The 17,500-nt window shown below is 46.2% G+C and overlaps 1 protein-coding gene across 4 annotated transcripts in view; it reads right to left on the bottom strand.

The window, feature by feature from the left end:
- aftpha (aftiphilin a) overlaps positions 1 to 17,500 on the bottom strand; it is a 30,695-nt gene that overhangs the window by 12,596 nt on the left and 599 nt on the right. For all 4 annotated transcript variants that reach the window (XM_078273084.1, XM_078273068.1, XM_078273075.1 and 1 more), the window contains exons 2-5: positions 10,826 to 12,361; positions 6,528 to 6,697; positions 1,923 to 2,052; positions 923 to 979 (exon numbers count right to left, since the gene is read on the bottom strand). In XM_078273084.1, the coding sequence (XP_078129210.1) occupies positions 923 to 979; positions 1,923 to 2,052; positions 6,528 to 6,697; positions 10,826 to 12,328 (1,860 nt within the window). In that variant the 5' untranslated portion in view covers positions 12,329 to 12,361. The remainder of the gene's footprint in view (positions 1 to 922; positions 980 to 1,922; positions 2,053 to 6,527; positions 6,698 to 10,825; positions 12,362 to 17,500) is intronic.

Genomic DNA, 17,500 nt, shown 5'->3' on the forward strand with positions numbered 1-17,500 from the left:
CACACGCTGCTGATTATCGGCACGGCAGCAGGGACATGTGAAGGGAATGCACTTTAAATGGTTCGTTAATAGGACCCAAAGGGATGTTTTCATGCGTATACTTTTGCATACGTGCAGCAAGTAAACCTACAAGTGTTTGGTCTGCTGTCCGGATTGTTTTTTTTTTATATTTCATTTCTATTTATTGCATCCTGCGGTCAGAAAAACTGCAGTAAGAATCTTTCTCAGGTGCTAACAGCTGCAGGTAAGATACAGAAATCTCACAGCTTGTTTCATGTCATCGTGTGAATGTGGTGGAACATCAGATTCAGAAAGAACAAGAGAAGAAACAGCTGAATGTAAATGTAGATATTGGATTGCAGCATTACAGGTGAAGTGATAATCCTGCTGATACAGTGATCAAAGATTACGGTTCTTAATTAAGGAATTAAAAAACATACATTTGGCATTTTATTTAAATAAGGGGAAGCCTTTCCTCAGGGCATCTTTAGATTATGGCTTTTGTGCATCCAAAACCAGAAGGTGTACAGTTTACAGTTACAGAAAACGTTAAGACTGTGTGACTATTTACAGCCAAACTAACAATACAATAAAGATGTTTCAGTGTTGGTGGATACTAGCGGCAGCAAATGTAATCTGCAGCCAGGGTCGTCTAGCAACTCTCCGTTGGCTTGCGAGCTGGAAAAACCAAACTCTAGTCAGGCCAATCACATCGTGTATAGAGTCGGTGGGCGGGGCTTAACAAAGAGGGAATCTGAAAGACAGCCGTTTATCCCGCCTCTCAGATTGAGCCCTGCCAATGGTGAGTTCCCAGACCCAACATCTGGATGTGGGTCTGGCTTGTCAGGCTAGGTGGATACATGATTCAACATATGAACATGTGAAGTGTTGTCTTGTTGAGGTGAAGCGGGACTGGACTCACCAGGCTGGCGGCGTACATGGGCACGATGACCGGCTGCTTCTTCTGTCCCGTGAACAGCTGCAAACAATAAAGCAGCCGGTTAGAAAAACTCAAAATACATCACACACTGGGGGTGAGCGGAACTGTGTGTGTGTGTGTGTGTGTGTGTGTGAGAGAGAGTGTGCGCGTGAGTGTGTGTGTGTGTGAGAGTGTGCGCGTGAGTGAGTGTGTGTGTGTGCGAGTGCGTGAGAGTGTGTGCGTGAGAGTGTGTGCGTGAGAGTGTGCGCGTGAGAGTGTGCACGTGCGTGCGTGAGAGTGTGTGTGAGAGTGCGTGCGAGTGCGTGACAGTGCGTGACAGTACGTGACTGTGTGTGTGTGTGTGGGTGTGTGCGTGAGCGTGAGAGTGTGTGTGCGTGCGTGTGAGTGTGTATGCGTGCGTGAGTGTGTGTGTGAGTGTGTGACAGTGTGTGTGTGTGTGTGCGTGCGTGCGTGAGTGTGTGTGAGAGTGCGTGCGAGTGCGTGACAGTGCGTGACAGTGCGTGACAGTACGTGACTTTGTGTGTGTGTGTGTGTGTGCGTGCGTGCGTGAGTGTGTGTGAGAGTGCGTGCGAGTGCGTGACAGTGCGTGACAGTACGTGACTTTGTGTGTGTGTGTGGGTGTGTGTGTGTGTGTGCGTGAGCGTGAGAGTGTGTATGCGTGCGTGAGTGTGTGTGTGAGTGTGTGACAGTGTGTGTGTGTGTGCGTGCGTGAGTGTGTGTGTGCAAGTGCGTGTGAGTGTGTGTGTGTGCGTGAAAGTGTGTGCGAGTGCGTGACAGTGTGTGTGTGTGTGTGTGTGAGTGAGTGTGCGAGTGAGTGAGTGAGTGAGTGAGTGAGTGCGTGCGTGCGTGCGTGCGTGCGTGCGTGCGTGTGTAAACAACGTGTAGTGAAGGAAAGTGTTAATGCAGATCAGAAGGTTATCTGAGCATTTCCAACTTCAAAAAGGGTCAATCCAAAACGGCAGTGCGAGACTCGGGGACTTACAATGTTGCGGGTGTCGATGCCCAGGCAGCAGAGTAGTGCTTTGTTGCAGTATGAGCCCCCCCACTGGTATCGGAGGCCGAGCGCCTCGTGGATGTCCTGAAGCTGCATCCACACGCCGCCACGTATCGACCTAAGAGACGCAGCAGAGACAAACGGAGAGAGAGAGAGACAGGCTTTAACACACAAATACCCTCTTTTTCCACCAAGACTCTTGTGTGAATGCTAGAGGTGTGAATCTCGATGGGGTATGGTGAAGGGGATGTGATGATGGGGGGGGTATGGTGAAGGGGATGTGATGATGTGGGGGGTATGGTGAAGGGTATGTGATGATGGGGGGAGTATGATGAAGGGTGTGTGATGATGTGGGGGGTATGGTGAAGGGTGTGTGATGATGGGGGGGGTATGGTGAAGGGGATGTGATGATGTGGGGGGTATGGTGAAGGGTATGTGATGATGTGGGGGTATGGTGAAGGGTATGTGATGATGGGGGGGTATGGTGAAGGGTGTGTGATGTTGTGGGGGGTCTGGTGAAGGGTATGTGATGATGTGGGGGAGTATGGTGAAGGGGTATGTGATGATGTGGGGGGTATGGTGAAGGGTATGTGATGATGTGGGGGGGTATGGTGAAGGGTATGTGATGATGTGGGGGGTATGGTGAAGGGTATGTGATGATGTGGGGGGTATGGTGAAGGGTATGTGATGATGTGGGGGGTATGGTGAAGGGTATGTGATGATGTGGGGGGGTATGGTGAAGGGTATGTGATGATGTGGGGGGTATGGTGAAGGGTATGTGATGATGTGGGGGGGTATGGTGAAGGGTATGTGATGATGTGGGGGGGGTATGGTGAAGGGTATGTGATGATGTGGGGGGTATGGTGAAGGGTATGTGATGATGTGGGGGGTATGGTGAAGGGTATGTGATGATGTGGGGGGGTATGGTGAAGGGTATGTGATGATGTGGGGGGTATGGTGAAGGGTATGTGATGATGTGGGGGGGGTATGGTGAAGGGTATGTGATGATGTGGGGGGTATGGTGAAGGGTATGTGATGATGTGGGGGGGGTATGGTGAAGGGTATGTGATGATGGGGGGGTATGGTGAAGGGTATGTGATGATGTGGGGGGTATGGTGAAGGGTATGTGATGATGGGGGGGTATGGTGAAGGGTATGTGATGATGTGGGGGGGGTATGGTGAAGGGTATGTGATGATGGGGGGGTATGGTGAAGGGGATGTGATGATGGGGGGACCAAGGGACCTTTATCAGGATCATAGTATCCTGGATCCATGAAATAACTGGCCTTTCAAAATAAAAGCCTGCCTGCCTCTATGGGAATCTAACATAGGGGTGTACTGACTTATGCCCCCTGTATTTTAAGGAAGAACATTTATTTATTTATGATACATTATTCATTCACAAAGAAAACTGGTGTCCTTAAAGGCTGGATTATTCCTCATTTTTTCAATTAGTAACAGTATTTAGAAACTGAAAATGAATCCATTCAGCACAAGATTATTTGTTCCAGAAAGCTGGGTCTAAGGGTGCGTGATATATCGACTCAATATCGTTATATCACGTTACGCAATATTATATCGAAAGTGTGGTGGTAAGTATGGAATACATTGTTTATTTTGTGGAGCGCTGCGTCCCGTCTGTTGGCTGTGGGGCTTAGTTGTGTTTGATTTAGAGCTTGAAACGCTGTAATGATCATGTTTCATTGGCCGGTTAACGTGCCACAACAGTGACAGTGTAAGGGAAGATATAGACAGAGACAACTAAACAGAACAAAAAGTTGTGTCTGTTCTCTTTATTATTATATACTGTCCCACCAGTAGAACATGTCCTGTTCTCTTTATTTATACATTATATACTGTCCCACCAGTAGAACACGTCCTGTTCTCTTTATTTATATATATATACTGTCCCACCAGTAGAACATGTCCTGTTCTCTTTATTATTATATACTGTCCAACCAGTAGAACACGTCCTGTTCTCTTTATTTATACATTATATACTGTCCAACCAGTAGAACATGTCCTGTTCTCTTTATTTATACATTATATACTGTCCAACCAGTAGAACATGTCCTGTTCTCTTTATTATTATATACTGTCCCACCAGTAGAACATGTCCTGTTCTCTTTATTTATACATTATATACTGTCCACCAGTAGAACATGTCCTGTTCTCTTTATTTATACATTATATACTGTCCCACCAGTAGAACATGTCCTGTCCAACCAGTAGAACATGTCCTGTTCTCTTTATTTATACATTATATACTGTCCCACCAGTAGAACATGTCCTGTCCAACCAGTAGAACATGTCCTGTTCTCTTTATTTATACATTATATACTGTCCAACCAGTAGAACATGTCCTGTTCTCTTTATTTATACATTATATACTGTCCACCAGTAGAACATGTCCTGTTCTCTTTATTATTATATACTGTCCCACCAGTAGAACATGTCCTGTTCTCTTTATTATTATATACTGTCCAACCAGTAGAACATGTCCTGTTCTCTTTATTTATACATTATATACTGTCCAACCAGTAGAACATGTCCTGTTCTCTTTATTTATACATTATATACTGTCCAACCAGTAGAACATGTCCTGTTCTCTTTATTATTATATACTGTCCCACCAGTAGAACATGTCCTGTTCTCTTTTTATTATATACTGTCCAACCAGTAGAACATGTCCTGTTCTCTTTATTTATACATTATATACTGTCCACCAGTAGAACATGTCCTGTTCTCTTTATTTATACATTATATACTGTCCCACCAGTAGAACATGTCCTGTTCTCTTTATTTATACATTATATACTGTCCCACCAGTAGAACATGTCCTGTTCTGTAGACATGGTTCTTATTTATTTATTCATGTTGGACCAGTCCAATATGACCGTCATCTATTTAGATGTCGAAATTAATATGGATAACGCAATATTCCTAATCGATATCGCAACATCACATTGTCAGTATCGTGCAACCCTAGCTGGGTCCAGACTAGTTTAATGATCGCCAGACAGATTATTTTAAGAAGATGGGAGAATGAAGAAGAAGCTTCGTGCTGCGGAGAGACGTGTACGATGGGCTTATGGTGTTGTCATTTATACATATGCAGCATTTTCCGTGCTATTATAAGGTTGAGGTGCAGCACCCGAGCCGTTTTGGGCAGCAGCTAAGCCGAATGAATGTCACTAAAAGACTTCTCAGATCTAATGATTGTAGTCTGACTTCTTTAGCTTTAAGTTTTATCTTTAAAGTGCCCATATTATGAAAAAAAAAAATCACTTTTTCTGGGATTTGGGGAGTTATTTTGTGTCTCTGGTGCTTCCACACGCAGACACACTTTGAAATAAACCCTCCATGCTGTTCTGAGTGAGATACGGTTTCTGAATGTGTCCTGCCTTCAGTCTCCGGGTCAGCTGGTCAACATCTGCACGGCTTTCTACGTCACTAGCCGAAACGAGGGGGTTAGGGGGCTAACCGTTAGCATGCTAGCTCGTTCTCAATGGTGCAACACTGCTACAACACACACTAGTTCACCATAATCTCCAAAAGAACTACTTCCATGTCTCTGTTCTGCAGGTATTCCACACAAAGGTGGAAGTGTTCCCTCGTTTAGAAGAAGTCTCCCAGCTAATCCTGCCTTGTACTACTGAAGTTGGAGAAACAGCTAGCTAGCTCATGTAGTCCTTACCTAGCTACTGAGCGTGTAGTCCTTACCTAGCTACTGAGCATGTAGTCCTTACCTAGCTACTGAGCATGTAGTCCTTACCTAGCTACTGAGCATGTAGTCCTTACCTAGCTACTGAGCGTGTAGTCCTTACCTAGCTACTGAGCATGTAGTCCTTACCTAGCTACTGAGCGTGTAGTCCTTACCTAGCTACTGAGCGTGTAGTCCTTACCTAGCTACTGAGCGTGTAGTCCTTACCTAGCTACTGAGCGTGTAGTCCTTACCTAGCTACTGAGCGTGTAGTCCTACCTAGCTACTGAGCGTGTAGTCCTTACCTAGCTACTGAGCGTGTAGTCCTTACCTAGCTACTGAGCGTGTAGTCCTTACCTAGCTACTGAGCGTGTAGTCCTTACCTAGCTACTGAGCATGTAGTCCTTACCTAGCTACTGAGCATGTGCGACTGCCAACAAAGATGTTCCAGCAGTGAGAGGTCTCACTCTGTAGCTAAAACAGAGACCTGAACACAGGGTGAAAAGAGGAGCTGCAGCAATGAGCAGTACAACAGAAATATGGTGTTTTTTGCTAATTAAACCATGTAAACCTATTCTGATACAACCTCAAAATACAATTATGAACCTGAAAATGAGCAGAATATGAGCACTTTAAGCTTTTTAAATGTTTGTTATTTATGATCTGATCTAGCTTTCCCAACGTTTTAGACACAGATATGGAGATAATGGTCCAAATTGATGTGAAAAAGACGCAAAACTGACTACAAAGACTCATAACAACCCCAAAGAAAACAAAAATGAACCAAAAGCGATAAAACGCGACAACAAAGACACGCAATAAACGGAGAGAATGATGGACTTCTATCTACAGTTTTCATGTTTCATTTCGTGGCCCATTGAGGAACTCACCTGTTGCAGGGTGACGTCTCTGCCTCCTCCTCGGCTCCTCCTGGCTGTGGTTTCTCCTCCGGAGGTCCCAGCAGGATCCTCAGAGACGCCACGTCCTCCTCCACCGAGGGCGCGGCGGTCGGGGGGAAGCTGCCCTGAAACAGCTTCTCCAGTCGGCTCGACAGCGACGCCTGCAGAAGAGCACAGCAGCCGTTTACTCACATCCTAACGACTGTTTGATTAACCGACGATGAGTGTGTGTGTGTGTGTCTGTCTGTCTGTCTGTCTGTCTCTCTCACTCTGTGTCTGTGAGTTTGTGTGTGTGTGTGTGTGTATATATATGTATGTATGTATGTGTCTCTGTGTGTGTCTGTATGTATGTCTGTGTGTCTCTGTGAGTGTGTGTCTGTATGTATGTATGTCTCTGAGTGTGTGTCTGTATGTCTCTGTGAGTGTGTGTCTGTATGTCTCTGTGAGTGTGTGTCTGTATGTATGTATGTCTCTGTGAGTGTGTGTCTGTATGTATGTATGTCTCTGAGTGTGTGTCTGTATGTCTCTGTGAGTGTGTGTCTGTATGTCTCTGTGAGTGTGTGTCTGTATGTATGTATGTCTCTGTGAGTGTGTGTCTGTATGTATGTCTGTATGTCTCTGTGAGTGTGTGTCTGTATGTATGTATGTCTCTGTGTCTGTCTGTATGTATGTCTGTATGTCTCTGTGAGTGTGTGTCTGTATGTATGTATGTCTCTGTGAGTGTGTGTCTGTATGTATGTCTGTATGTCTCTGTGAGTGTGTGTCTGTATGTCTCTGTGAGTGTGTGTCTGTCTGTATGTATGTATGTATGTCTCTGTGAGTGTGTGTCTGTATGTATGTATGTCTCTGTGTCTGTCTGTATGTATGTCTGTGTGTCTCTGTGAGTGTGTGTCTGTATGTATGTATGTCTCTGTGAGTGAGTGTGTGTGTGTGTGTGTGAGTGTGTGTGTGTGTGCGTGCGTGTTTGTGTGAATGTGTGCATGCGTGTGCGAGTGTGTGTGCGAGCATGCGTGAATGTGTGCGTGCCGTTTTTTTTGGAAAAAGAGCAAAAACCGGAATAATGTGTGCATGTAAACGTAGTCAACGGCCCCACAACAACATCTGACATATCAAGTCTATCCAGTCTAATAGTCTGGTGATGGCTCTGTGCAGCTGGGTGTGGCTGCAGCACAACACACAACTCAGGTGCCATATAGAGTTCAAGAGAAGATACTGAGATTGTTTTTGGGATCCGTTTTTTTGGGGGACGAAAAGTGAGGACAGAGAGAAAAAGGATCCTGATTCACATCCGCACAAACACAAAGAAAAAGGTTGGTTTTAAGGTCCTTTACCTCAGGCTACATCTACACTACTACGTTTTAAGCGGCGTTTTGATGGGACAGAAAGCAAGAGATGGAAAGTACAAATACTGCGTTACTGTACTCAAGCAGATTTTTCAGATATTTTTACGTCACTAGACGTAAAGAGAGAGAGACATCATGGCTTTCAAACAAGCAAAGTGGCAGTTGGTCAAGGACACCCCCCCACCCTCCACCTTGCCCCCCCACTCTCCTCCTCAATAGCTACAGACACAGAAATGTCTCATCCTAAGGAAAGCTCATTGTGGGACTGGCTCTAGTGGCTGTAATTCTGCACCAAGACTGAATTTAGGGAAAGAGACTTCAGATACAGTATTAGGGGACCACTAAGGCCTATATAAAAGAGACTTCAGATACAGTATTAGGGGACCACTAAGGTCTATATAAAAGAGACTTCAGATACAGTATTAGGGGACCACTAAGGTCTATATAAAGATACTTCAGATACAGTATTAGGGGACCACTAAGGTCTAAATAAAAGAGACTTCAGATACAGTATTAGGGGACCACTAAGGTCTATATAAAGATACTTCAGATACAGTATTAGGGGACCACTAAGGTCTAAATAAAAGAGACTTCAGATACAGTATTAGGGGACCACTAAGGTCTATATAAAGCATCCAAAGAGCATCATGTCATGGCACCTTTAAGTAAATTTCCAAGCCTGTACTTCGTTACTTTCACTTAAGTAAAGAAGTAAAATCAGTACTTCTACCAGAGTATTTTTTAACACATATATTTGCACTTCTACTTGAGTACGGGAAGTGAGTACTTTTGCCATCTCTGACAGAAAGTCCCGGCGTTAACTAAACAGCTGTGAGTGAATCCTGCAGACTTCCAGACTCACCACCAGTCTGTGTGTTAATGTACAGTTTAAATCCCTGAGCAGGTCACATCGTGAGGGCAGAGCCTGCACGAAATTTCTCCACACATCAGTATGTGTGACGACATCTGTCCGTCTGATTCTGCACCGATAGACCATTTTATTATTCTCTGTTCCACTTCACCAAATCAGACAGCTGACCTCTCTCATTAACGGGTCAGTTAATGTTTAACACAAACAGTGGTGTGAGCGTAAGGGCGGTGACTCAGCTCAATATGAACAAACAAAAGAGACTGATTTAAATGTAACCTTTAAAAAAAAAAAAACACCTTCCTCTTTTGGTTTGTGGGCAGCAGAACTAGTGTTTTCGTCCAGCTCTACGTGTATTATTGTCAAATGTGGACTGTCAAAGTTAATAGTATATAATCAAACTGTCTGTGACGAGTGTGATCTTTCATGGCTGATAGAAAACAACTTTCATTGTAGAAAAATGCGTTGAAGTGATGCTTTTAATCTTATTCTTGTTAGAATGTGCCACATTACGTGGCCGGGTTGGGTCAGCGGGTAGAGCAGGCGCACATATACTGAGAGGCTTATGTCTCGACGCAGAGGTCCAGGGTTCGAGTCCGACCTGTGATGATTTCCTGCACGTCTTCCCCCCCCCCCGTCTCTCCCCTTTCTCACCTAGCTGTCCTGTCAAATTAAAGGCGGAAAAGCCCAAAATATAATGTTTAAAAAAGTAAAATAAAAAGAATGTGCCACATTAGTAATGGGCGATGGAAACGATCTGCCGCAGTGTATATCACAATATGGATTTTAGGCCAGATCGCCCATCCCTATGCCACATAATGAAGGCCGTTCACCTTTTCTTCTAAAGACGAGTGCCAAATGAAATCCCATTCTTACCTAACTGTACAGGTTTTTAATCAAATACTTTTAGTTTTGTTCTATAAAGCTGATGTTTAAGCCCCTGGCACACCAACCCGACGGCCAACGGCCGAAAAGCCAGTTGGACTGATCGGTCGGCTCGCAGAGGTCCAAAAAGTGCCTCAGAACACACCAAAGCGACGCAGACTTGAGCGTACGTTCTGCGCGTGCGCGAGACGCAATACGTCTCCATAACAGCAGGCGGCGCTGTTCTGTATCGTCGCCCAAAAAATGAAAACCGGCAGCTGATTGGACGCTGGGTCTGGCTGCTCCCGGATTTTTCAACCGGGCACAATGGCGGCTCGTTTTTCACGTGTTTCTGAGAACATTTTAAAGGGGTGATAGAATGCAAAACCGATGTTCCCTTGTCATAGTTGAATAACGACAGTATAGGACATATATATATATATATAAAAGCTCAACGTCCCATTAATACCCCTTTCCTCTGCAAATCTCACATTTTGAAACTGCTGCTGAAAACGGGCGAATCTCAACAAAGCTGGAAGCTGACGTCAGCATCCCAAATCCTAGTCTTTGTCACGCCCCAACATTTGCATAGACTACACCACTGACCTGTCTGTTCTCTGTCTGTATGTACAAGCTCTTGTTCCAAATAGAGCCATATCCACAGGGTAGTTAAGGGCCTAATAAAATAGCATTCAGGCAATATTCAGCCCAACCAATGTTACATTCCCTATTAGGAGACCTTAAGCAACAGTGTGAAATACCGTATATCATCACTCTATCACCCCTTTAAGAGAGAAACAGGCCGTGCAGCTGCTGAATCTTCATTTCAGATCAACAAAGGTCAGTTTAAAAGATTTTCGTCAGATTTTGAGAGACTCTAGTCACGCTCATCCCGCTCGTCATTTCCGGGTTAGCTCTCCACCAATCAGATGGGTCATGGAGTCTGACTGCCCGCCCTCCGACGCAACGTGTCACGACGGCCAAAATGAAGGCCGACGGCCCCTCTGACGGACGACAGCACGGAACAGACTCGAGTCACCGACCTCGCCAGACTGTCCGACGGCCGATTATCAGGTTGGCGTGTCAGCGCCTTTACATTTTCACATTCGGGATAATAAAGTAACTGAACGTGGATTTTGAAAAGTGCTCCATAAATAAAAGATTAGAATTATAACTCTGAAGCCATGAAGCTTCCCAGTCGGACCAGTTCTTACCGACTGTCTGTCTGTCGTGCTGGTTTCCTCGCTGACTGCAGGATGTTCACTTTGATGCCACTCCTCCTCCTCCTCCTCTTCTTCTTCCTCCTCCTCCTCCTCCTCCTCCTCCTCCCCTCGGCTCTCTGCCGGAGGAGCAACGCTCTGCTCCGTGCTGAACGCCGCCCAGGACTCGCCGTCCTTCGCCTCCTGCTCCCCGAACGCTCTCCACCCTGCGCCCGCCTCGCCGTCCGCGCCTTCCGCCGCCGAGCTGAAATTCCCAAAACTGTTGCTGACGGGGAAGTCCGCAAACTCACCGCCATCCTCCCTGTCGTCACCAGCGTGAAGTTTCGGGGAGTTAAAGTCGCCGAAGTCGTCTTCCTCCTCCTTGGCGTTTGCGGCATCTTGCGGCCGAGCGGGGCTGTCGTCCATCTGGTCGAAGTCTGCGAAGCCCCGACCGCTGAACGAGCCTGCGTCTCCAAAGTCCCCGAAGTCTTCGTCCTCGTCGTCCTCTGCCAGCTGGCTGTGGTCGCCGGGCGTGGCCGTCTCCCCCTGGAGGAGCGGAGAGGGCGCCGACCCGGTGGTGCTCACGTCCCCGAACTCCTCCAGAGCGTCTGTGGACAGGGGACGGCCCAACGAAGTCTCCGTCTCCGACGAGAGGTCTTTTTCACTGTAGCCCGTCGCGTCTGTGGAATCTCCCCCGTCGGCCAAGTCCGCCCCGTTCAGAGCGAGCGGTCTGTTAGTGCATACTTCCTCCGACGCCAAGTGCTCCTGTGCGAAGGCTGCGTCCCTTTGTCGAGAGTCGGCAGCCGGGACAGATATGGAATCAGAGCAGGACGCGTTGGGTCCAGTTCTGTTTGTGTTCGTGTCCCTGACATTGTCCTGTGAAGTTGTTCCCTGTTCTACGTTACAGTCCTCGTCGCGGCGGGCGGAGCTGCCCCCCGTGTGATCGTCCGAGTCCTCGTTTGCCGTGTGTCTGACGTGTCCTTCAGCATCGGAAAAAGCAGCAAAGTCTGCAAAATCGTCCTCTGGGATGCTGCCCGTGTCCTCTGTGGACGTTCCTTTTATATGCGAGTGGACAGAATTCTGCGAGGACGGGCTTCCCTGAACGTCAGAGGTTGCGAACCCGTTCGTTAGCACCTCTGCGCCTCCGCCGTTGCAGTCCGTGTCGCTCACGGAGAAACCCAGAGAGCCAGAGAGCGCCTTTTTGGTCTCAGTTCTTTCTGGGGGACTGCCGCCCAAGTGGCTCGCCGGCACAACGCCGTTAGCCTTGGACAGCTCGTTGTTTGGGGCGCGGGTGCCATTAGACGAGCTGCGGCTGAGTCCGTTGTTGAGGAGGAGCTCGGGCGGGGAGGTGGCGGTCAAAGCCTGGGTTTGGTTGAAAGTGGTCAGGGTGTCGAACTCCGTGAAGCTGATGCTGTTCGGGACCCCAGAGAAGTCCCCAAACTCGTTGTCCTCTTCCTCCGCGGCGTCCTCCATCGGGGGCGGAGACGAGGAGTACATGCGGATCACGTCGGGCTCCATGACTCTCAAAACGACGAATCCTCCTGGCTACACCTGAGACGGCGAGAAGAGACATCATCAGGAAATCTGACACAGTATATACATTAATAAACCAAACATTATAAAGGGTTAGGAGCAGCACCTGAGCTGTTTCGGGCAGCACTTAAGCTGAATGAATGTGAGCATCAAAACTAACTAAAAAGACTTTTCCTACATGTCTTTTTTAATGTAATGATTGTAGTCGGTCCTAGAGGACCTATCTGCCCATCTGTCCCGGAGGAGTCTGGTTTGAGGTCCTAGACTTTAGCACGTTTTGTCTTTAAGCTTTATTTACCTGTTATCTGCTCTAGCTTTTCCAGCGTTTTAGACACAGATAGAGACAATAACGGTCCAAAATGATGTGAAAAGGAGACGCAAAACAACCCCAAAGAAAAGGAAAATTACCAAAAAGAGACACTACAAAGAGACGCAAAAAACGCTGAAAAGAGAGACCAAAAAAAAAAAAAACATCGCAAAAAATGACAAAAACTTGGAAAAAAGTGAGAAAAAAACATGCCAAAAAAGTATATAATAATAAAAACGTCGAGAAAAGTGTAGAAAAATAACAAAATGTTGACATTTCGACCCACAAAAACACAAAGTTGCATGGTCCACAGGAAGACAACGCAAGGGTTACGTTCTATTAAAGGCAACATCTTCCCAAAAGTCAATTAGTAATCGTGACTTCAATATTGACTAAAATAATTGTGACTTTTCCCATAATGGAGCAGCCCTAAGTAGCTGTCCAAAATGATGTGAAAATTGCTCCTTCGGTGTGAAAAAACGCCACATTTTCTTGAGGTAGAAACCCCTAAACGCACCCTCAAAATACATGCACCTGAGTCTTTAAACCTGGGGGGGAAAGACGGTAAACGCGTGTTTAAGCCCCGTGCTGGCTTCTGAAACACAAGAAGTAAATAAGTGCAGCCCTGAGGATGCCGCAGGACATATTAGCTTGCTGTGTGGTCTGAGCAGAAGCACAAAGTGAATTACTGCAGCACTAAAAGAGGACAGATAGGCGTCAAATAGACAGTAATAAAGTGTAACGAGATACCAGACAGGGCTGTAAACAAACAAGTGAGTTAGGGAGAAAATAAACCGTGACGAGACAGTCTGCGTGCACGCTCTCACAATTAACTACCACTTTATTCTGCTTAGGGCCGCGTTAAAGTAAATCCATTCTCACATTAAAAAACATTGTTTGAGTGAGCTGATATTGATTAATAAAATCCAGAAATCAATGTTTTGATATCGGCCCTTTTCGATGGCTGTCATGTTAGTGATGTTCAGTAAAAAAGTACTTTAAACTATCTTTTTGGTGGGTCAGTTCCTAATAAATATCTGAGGGGTTGCTTCCAGGGTCCGAATTTAACACACTCCAGGCGCCAAATGCAGGTGACTTTTCTGTTTGGCGAGTAAAGAGCTCTAAGAGCGCTATCTGCCACGTGGCGGGTAAATGTTTTCAGTCAGGTTTCTGGCTGTTTTCGGTACGTTTTGTGTCATTTTTTGTGTCATTTTTTTGGGTCAGTTTTCTGGCTGTTTTCGGTACGTTTTCTGGCTGTTTTCTGGCTGTTTTCGGTACGTTTTCAGTCAGTTTTCAGTCAGTTTTCTGGCAGTTTTTCTGGCAGTTTTCTGGCTGTTTTCTGGCTGTTTTCTGGCTGTTTTCTGGCTGTTTTTGGGTCAGTTTTTGTGCCTGTTTTTAGGTCAGTTTTAGTCAGATTTCTGGCTGTTTTCGGTACGTTTTCTGGCTGTTTTCGGGTCAGTTTTCTGGCTGTTTTCGGGTCAGTTTTCTGGCTGTTTTCGGGTCAGTTTTCTGGCTGTTTTCGGGTCAGTTTTTTGGTCAGTTTTGGGTCAGTTTTTAGGTCAGTTTTAGTCAGATTTCTGGCTGTTTTCGGGTCAGTTTTCTGGCTGTTTTCGGGTCAGTTTTTTGGTCAGTTTTGGGTCAGTTTTTAGGTCAGTTTTAGTCAGATTTCTGGCTGTTTTCGGTACGTTTTGGGTCAGTTTTTGGGTCAGTTTGTGCCTGTTTTTAGGTCAGTTTTAGTCAGATTTCTGTCAGTTTTCGGGTCAATTTTCTGTCTGTTTTCTGGTCAGTTCTTAATCAGTTTCCTGTCAGTTTTGCAACGCCAACTAATTAATTAGCTAGTATGTGGATTATTTTGGCAGCCAGCCTTCCAAAGAAAAGCACGATTAAAACGGAAGATAAACCAGCAGAACCCCAACCAGAAAGTTATTAATATCGAGCAAAAAAACGTAACCAAACAAATAATGTGAACTGCAAATTGAATATTTGGGTTTTTTTGGAAAATACAATTCAGTGCCCCTTCCCCCAGTTCGTGGAAGACTAATGGCGTTTTTCCATGGTTGGTACCTGCTCGCCTCGCCTCTACTCGCCTCGCCTCTACTCGCCTCGACCCGCCTCTACTCGCCTCGACCCGCCTCTACTCGCCTCGACTCGACTCGCCTCTACTCGCCTCGCCTCTACTCGCCTCGACTCTACTCGCCTCTACTCGCCTCGCCATGACTCGACTCGCCTCGCCATGACTCTACTCGCCTCGCCATGACTCGACTCGCGTCGACTCGCGTCGACTCTACTCGACTCGACTCGACTCGCCTCGCCTCTACTCGCCTCGACTCGCCTCGACTCGACTCGACTCTACTCGCCTCGACTCTACTCGCCTCGACTCGACCCGCCTCTACTCGCCTCGCCTCTACTCGCCTCGACTCGCCTCGACTCGCCTCGCCTCGACTCGCCTCGACTCTACTCGCCTCGACTCGACTCGCCTCGACTCGCCTCGACTCGCCTCGACTCGACTCGACTCTACTCGCCTCGCCATGAATTCTGCACATTGCAGATTTTTCGTACCGCCTCAGCGTGGCAGGTCGTCATAGCAGCGCGGCAGGAAACTGCCGTGACCTAACGCGACACCCAGAACGTGGAAGGTGTGTTGTTGTTGTCAGAAGACACATTTAGTTTCAGATGAAGCTGGAGGCAGCAGAAATAAACACAGCTGGCTGAACTAGTTAAAAATGGCGGGTTTGTTCAGGACAACCCCGTCTGTCGCTTTCACGTCACCTTTTGGTATCGCCTCAGCTCGCTGGGAAACTTGACTGAGGTGGTACTAAAAAAAAAGTACCTGTAGCAGGTACCAGGTACTTTTTTTCGTAATGGAAAACCAAAAAAGGCGAGTAGAGGCGAGGGGAGCAGGTACCACGTGATGGAAAAGCGCCATTAAGTGCGCAGATTTGGCGGAGGGGTTAAGGGGTCTTTCCTCAGTAGCCGGGTTAGCTCAGTTGGTAGAGCGGGAACACATATATAGAGGCTTGCTCCTCGACGCAGCGGTCACGGGTTCGATTCCAACCTGCGGCCCTTTGCTGCATGTCATTCCCTCTCTCTCCCCTTTCATGTCTTCATCTTTCCTGTGAAAATAAAAGGCCTAAAAATGCCCCAGAAAACAATCAAAATAAAAGAAAAATGCAACATGACATACATTTAGTTATTATCACCATATCTTTGCCTGAAACGATGGAAAAAGCCAGAGCAGATCATAAATAAACAACACTCAAGAGGCGGAGAACAGTCTTTCAGTTCGTTTGATGCTTTTTTCCCAACGTTTTTGGCACTTTTTACAGTCATACAGCTTATGTCGCTCAAATACTAAATGTATGTTTACATGAGAAACACAAAGCAAAGTTTTCACCCACTTTAACTTTGACTGAAAAGAGGGAACTGTTTGCATTCTCAAACACCAACCGGAGCAGTGGGTGGCGTCCGGAACGTGTGTTTACTTTTCTTGGTCTTATCTCACACTAAATACCTGCGAGCAGGTGAGTTCACACCGAGGCAGCGCTGACGTGCAAGTCCAGAAAGACGAGTTAACGACAGACGAGTAACACTTCATAAAAAAGACACGTTTTACCTGCTCCCACTCTCCCTGTGTGTGTGTGTGTGTGTGTGTGTGTGTGCTGTGCGCGTGTGTCTCTGTGTCTGTCTGTGTGTGTGAGAGAATGTGTGTGTGTGAGAGAGAGAGAATGTGTGTGTGTGAGAGAGAGAGAGAGAGAATGTGTGTGTGTGTGTGTGTGTGAGAGAGAGAGAATGTGTGTGTGTGTGTGTGTGTGTGTGAGTGTGTGTGCATGTGTGTGTGTGTGTGTGTGTGTGTGAGAGAGAGAATGTGTGTGTGTGTGTGTGTGTGTGTGTATGTGCGTGCGTGTGTCTGTGTGTGAGAATGTGTGTCTGTGTGTATGTGCGCGCGTGTGTCTGTGTGTGAGAATGTGTGTCTGTGTGTGAGAATGTGTGTCTGTGTGTATGTGCGCGCGTGTGTCTGTGTGTGTTTCTGTATGTGTGTGTTTCTGTATGTGTGTGTGCTTGTGTGTTCTTGTGTGTTCCCATGGAAACTAAACTGTTATCTGTGCCTCTATCCCGATAAAAGCGTTTAATTTGTCTGTCTGCTGAACTCACTGAACCTCCTGTTGTCACTTTTACCTTTAATATACTTCTACCTACATTCACTTTAGGACTTTACAATTACTGTCTAACATATAAATACGACGTGGAGCAGTTTTGGAGCAGCGCTGTAGCATAAAGTTAGTTTATTAGCAAACAATGCGTTATCTATTAAGACGAGGTGTCACCCTACGACAAGGTTCACAGTTGTTTATCTCACAAGATACACACTCAACCTCTAAAGGTTTAGGCTATATCTCGAGCTAGACAACTTGTTTTTCTTCTGTTCTTTATTTTAAACCAGTAAGCATTACGTAAACTACAAGTATTAAACTGTAATACTTCATAGTAACATTTCTTTCTTGAAAACACGAACGTCAGGGTTTTACTTTGGCATATTCACACAACTTTTGCACACAAAAAAATGAACTTAATGAGAAAATATGCCTTCTCTGATATAGTGTTGTACGTGACAAAGCTAAGGAACATATTGTGCACGAGATAGCGAAGTTTCACACATGTCCCTCACTTGTCTGACGTTTTTAGTGAAGCAAGCTAGCAGGCTAACGAAGCTAAATAGGTGAGCATTTAGCTTAGCGTGCTAACAGGCTAGCTAGTGCTATCGTTAGCTCAGCAGAAGCCTGACACTGACAGCCGAGTAAGAACTGAACACGACTACACACCAGGATTAATCTGACACGATGCTAACAGCT

This window comes from Sander vitreus, chromosome 2 (genome assembly GCF_031162955.1).
Source record: "Sander vitreus isolate 19-12246 chromosome 2, sanVit1, whole genome shotgun sequence".
NCBI classification, from domain to species: Eukaryota; Metazoa; Chordata; class Actinopteri; order Perciformes; family Percidae; genus Sander; species Sander vitreus.